The sequence below is a fragment of the Varanus komodoensis genome, unplaced genomic scaffold (genome assembly GCF_004798865.1).
Source record: "Varanus komodoensis strain SLA01 unplaced genomic scaffold, ASM479886v1 scaffold1, whole genome shotgun sequence".
NCBI lineage: Eukaryota > Metazoa > Chordata > Lepidosauria > Squamata > Varanidae > Varanus > Varanus komodoensis.
Genome location: NW_025335268.1, coordinates 120451942 through 120456879, shown reverse-complemented (window position 1 = coordinate 120456879; position 4938 = coordinate 120451942). Strand labels below are relative to the sequence as shown.

General features: G+C 48.7%; 1 protein-coding gene across 1 annotated transcript; it reads right to left on the bottom strand.

Moving 5' to 3' along the window:
* Positions 1-1948: 1948 nt before the first annotated feature.
* Positions 1949-3766, bottom strand: LOC123033922 (potassium voltage-gated channel subfamily A member 3-like). The gene has a single exon (XM_044450873.1). It carries the CDS (start codon positions 3764-3766, stop codon positions 1949-1951), a length of 1818 nt encoding a protein of 605 aa, XP_044306808.1.
* Between the last annotated feature and the right edge of the window lie 1172 nt (positions 3767-4938).

The window sequence follows — 4938 nt, the reverse complement described above, 5'->3', positions numbered from 1 at the left end:
ATCCAGTTACTCTGGAAGCTGTATGTACTGGAATTAGTGCTTTAGAACAGGTAATTTTTCTGTGATTCTAAAAATGAGGGCAACAGATCTACTTCAGAATAAGGAGAGTGACAAAAAGTATTTTAAACTGAAACAGGAAATTAAAATTAATCCAAGCTTATCTCTATTAAAAATAATTCCCACAGGGTTTGTTTTAAACCAGTGGTTCTTACTGACAATACAGTGCTATATAAGGAAAAGTCATTCATCCTGCAGAAGTGAACAGCTCACCTGTATCTGCCTGACATTCCACAGCCACAGATGTGTAGATGAGAGAAGGTGAGCATACATTCCCCAGAGAAGTTTAGGTATTTTCAACCCAACACTTTAAGGTTCATCTCCATTTATTTCTTTGGATTTGCATCCTTTTTTAATAAATGGCTTAAGTTTGGTTCTTCAGTGCCATATGTGCTTTGGAAGGAAGGGCATTTTGCATAAAACTAGGTCATGCGACATGAATTAAGGTATGGTTCTGAAAGAAGCAGAAGATGGTGCCATCTTCTTTTCTTCTTTTGGTCCTCTCTGCAGTTGGGTAGGCAGCATATGTATTATTAATTGCCGATTTAAATTATCATGTATTGTTGCAAAGGAGACTTGGAATTCTGGGTGTTGTTGCTGTTTTGTGGAACAGGTGTTTTTATTCTATTATAAGGTACAGAATAATAAAAATTATTCCATATTATCGCTTTTCTTCATGTGACTGTAGATGCCAAATTTCAGAGAACATTGCACATCTAAAAATGTTGCATATAAAATAATGCCTAGTTTCCACACCTAAATCTCTCAGGGATTATTGCTCTGGTGTGTGTGTGATTTATCAGAGCAGCAGCTTTTCTGTGGAACTACAGAAGTTGGAACCATCTGGAATGGTTACTATGGAAATAGCAAAGAACTGTGGGGGAAGGGAGTGGATGCCATGACAACCTTTGGGAGTTTCCCGGGAAACCGAAGTTGCTATGGAAACTGCATCACTCGGGTCCAAATTAGTAACTTCCGCTGCAAGGCGTGTTTGCCACTTTAATCTTCTTGTGGTAGATGCAACTGCTTCTCTTGCATACATTGAAACGGATGGAAAGACCCTTTTGTTTTTAAGGTTTCCAATTGAGGCTTCAGACACTGTAAAAGCCCAGCAGAGATTTATTCGAAGCCTTGTGATTCACGATTTACAGGAAACCAAACACTGTGATGCACTGGTCAATAGTTCAGTCTTGCAATGTGGGAAGAAGCTTTTTCCATTATATTATGCAGAAAGGATTTCAGACTCAACAAAGCAATTTGTTGCTTTTGAGGATGAAAGTAATCCAGATTCACAGTCGACTTTTCCCTCATTATATTGAAATGATTGCATATCTGCCATGGACAGAGTCAGAGTGCACACAGGTTCTAACCAGACATTTAAAAAATCTAGATTATACCCTTGCATGACACACACAAGATGTTTCAGCAGCAGGCATCATTCTAAGATGTGATGGCAATAACTCTTTGTGAAATTTAAATATTTTCACTGTCTGCAATATGGTTACATTCACCTTTGTTCACTTGATAACTTTCAATCCAACAAGTGCATATATGTATGCAAAAAGAAAACAAGCAACAGTGTTGCTGTTTGCAAAACCACACAAGAAGCAAGTTCCCCAACAAAACCCCAAAGCTCTGCAACAAACAGTGCAGAACAAAAACCTGTTTCAGGAGGGAGCAGCACGTACTTCTTTGTAGCCTCTTATTTATCTTCTTCCGTAACATCTGCTTGGTTCTTTTCCCTTCTAAAAATCCACATCTTCAGAAGGAATGACCAGAAAAGTACAAGGTAGTAAACAAGAGCACAAAGACTGGTGACAGTGCATGTTCCTCACAATATTGATTACACAGACCTCCTGTGATATTTTTCTATATCCTCGAAGGGTCTCTTTTAAACATCTGTAAAGATCTTTTTAATATTCACACAGTTCGGATTGTTTGTGGCTGTGCAGTTGCCCGTTTTAAAGGCAGCCTGTTTGAATGCACTATTACTGATGCCTCCTTCTTCTATCACCATGTACTCTGACTTGCTAAGAGTGGAATTGCTACGAGCCTTTCTCAGTTCCTCAGTGGAGGAAAGATGCTGGCAACTTCCTACATGCATATACTGAGCTTGCTCTTCACCTTCTGTTTCTCGGTGATAAAAGTAGTTGAAGTTGGAGACTATCACAGGAACAGGCAAGGCAATGGTCAGCACCCCAGCTATGGCACAGAGAGACCCTACTATTTTGCCTCCAATAGTGACTGGGTGCATGTCCCCATATCCCACTGTAGTCATGGTCACTACAGCCCACCAAAAGGCATCCGGGATACTGCTGAAACTTGAGCTGGGATCATCAGCCTCTGCGAAGTAGACAGCACTTGAAAAAAGGATAACTCCAATGAAGAGGAAGAAAATGAGCAAGCCCAGTTCCCTCATACTGGCCTTGAGGGTTTGTCCCAAGATCTGCAATCCTTTGGAGTGCCGAGAGAGCTTGAATATACGAAACACTCTAACTAGTCGGATGACTCTGAGGATAGCCAGAGACATTGCTTGTTGCCCATTCCCCTGCCTCTCAGCCAGCTCAGTACCCAGGGTGATGAAATAAGGTATGATGGCTACAATGTCAATTATGTTCATGATGTTCTTAGAGAAGGTGGGCTTGCTGGGACAAGCAAAGAAACGGACGAGCAGCTCAAAGGAGAACCAAATAATGCACAGAGTCTCCACCACAAAAAAGGGATCAGTGAAAGATGAGACCATGGCGGCTGTTGGAGAAGATGAATTGGTGAAGATATCTGCCATGAAAGGACCACCACCAGTCCCAAATGTCCCTGCATTGCTGTCAAAGTCACGGTCATCTCTGAATTCAGGCAATGTTTCTAGGCAGAAAATGACAATGGAGATGAGGATAACTAAGACGGAGACAATAGCAATGCCCCGAGCTGGTCCAGAACTCTCTGGGTACTCAAAGAGGAGCCACACCTGGCGCTGGAACTCCTTTTCAGGCAGGGGTCTCTGCTCCTCACGAATGAAGCCTTCATCTTCTCGAAATTTTTCCATAGCCTCCTCACCCAACTGATAGAAACGGATCTCTTCCGAAAAGATATCAATGGGGACATTGACCGGCCGCCGGATCCGGCCCCCGGACTGGTAGTAGTAGAGGATGGCATCGAAGCTGGGCCGATTTCGGTCAAAGAAGTATTCATTGCGAAGGGGGTCAAAGTAGCGCATCCTCTTGCGGGGGTCACCCAGCAATGTCTCAGGGAACTGGGCGAGGGTCTTGAGCTGGGTCTCGAAGCGCAGGCCAGAGATGTTGATCACCACCCGCTCGCAGCACTCGTGCTCCCCGTCCCCACCGTTGCCCACCTGGTGGTGGTTGGGGGGTGGCAGTGTGTGGGCAACAGGGTGGTCATAGCGCTCCCCGCCCAGCAGGGCATGGGGGTGCTGGATCTCGTCGATGAGAGGATCCTCGCCACCAACTACAGTCATGCCACCCTCGAGGTCCCCGTCGCCGCCGTCGTCGTCGTCGTCCTCCTCCTCCTCCTCTTGCCCTTCCTCGGGACCAGGCAGCGCGCCCTCGGGGAAGAGCTGCTCGCTGTAGCCCAGGTTGTGGTGGCTGCTGGCCACCACGCCGACGACGACGCGGCTGCTCCCGCCGCCGCCCCTCGGGTGCCTGCAAGACGACGGGGCGGCCGGCGAGCGCAGAAGGCTCAGGTGCTCGTCCATAAATGTGGCGAGGGGGCAGAGGGGAGGGTCTCTGCCCGGCCGACCAACCGCGAGACCCCAGGCGGACAGCCAGAGCGCCCCGCTCCGCTCTCCCCGCCGCCGCCGCCGCCGCTCTGAGCAGCCCGCTCGGCTCAAAAATTCCGCCCCCCGCCCGGACGCCGCCTCCCGCCCTCCTCAGTCGCTCGCTCCGCGCCGACACCGCCTACGCCGTCGCCCTCCCTCAGGAGCGAGGAGGAGGGCGAGGGGTGCGGACGCTTCTGGAACGAGGGAGGGGTCTTCTGCCCGCTCCCCCTCCCCGGGAGAGCCGCGGCGCAGCCACAGGGAGCGTGCGGGGGCTCCTGGACAGCTCAAGGCAAGCCAAGAGCAACATGTTAACGCGAGAAGGCAGCGTGCAGGACCCTGTCCTTGAGGTGCTACACACACTTCCTGACCTTGGAGGAAGTCCTTTCGAGCACCGTCGGGCTCCCTTCCGCATCAGCGGGCGGGGGGGGTCTCCTTCTGCACCCCCAAAGGCTCTGGGGGAATGCCCCTTCTGTCAAGGTTGAGTCCTGGACCATGGGGCGTGACGAAAGGGGTCACTCTTCCCTTAGGAAAGGAGCGAGGGTTCGCGCCCTCTCCTTGCTGTGTCCCAGGATGACGAGGGGGTCCGAGTGTGCGTGCTGCTCAAGGGTTGCAGTAGACAATCTGGGAGGCAAAACAACTCGGGATCCCGCTGGTAGCTGCATGGATGGTGAGAGGCCATTCTTGGGGTGCTTTCAGACCAGGCTTTTATTGTTTGTTGCCTTTTATTGTGCAAGGAGCATTGCCTCATCCCTAGATTGCATAGGAGTCCATGGATGCTCCAAACTAGGGATCCTAGCACTAGCAATCAGTCTCAGAAGGCGTTGTTAAGAAACATGCCCTTTTTCCGTAAGGGGTTTTCTGCAGAAAGAAAAAAGTTGGAAGAAATAGAAAAATCCAGGAGTGGCATATGATGCCAAGATCCACCATAACATTTTGTGAGTGTGACTGGGCGATGGCACAATAAAAACCTCATCTGGAAGCACAAGGGCATCTTCCACTGGTAATTCTCACATCTTTACCCAATGCTTCTTCCATCTTCCTTCTTTCCACACAAAGTTCATTTAGAAGGAGGAGCCATCAGTCCAGAAACACCTTTGGTGCACCTTCTG

Bases quoted from the DNA above. Each gene is read 5' to 3' on its own strand.
- LOC123033922 (XM_044450873.1), bottom strand. From the start codon at position 3,766: ATGGACGAGCACCTGAGCCTTCTGCGCTCGCCGGCCGCCCCGTCGTCT.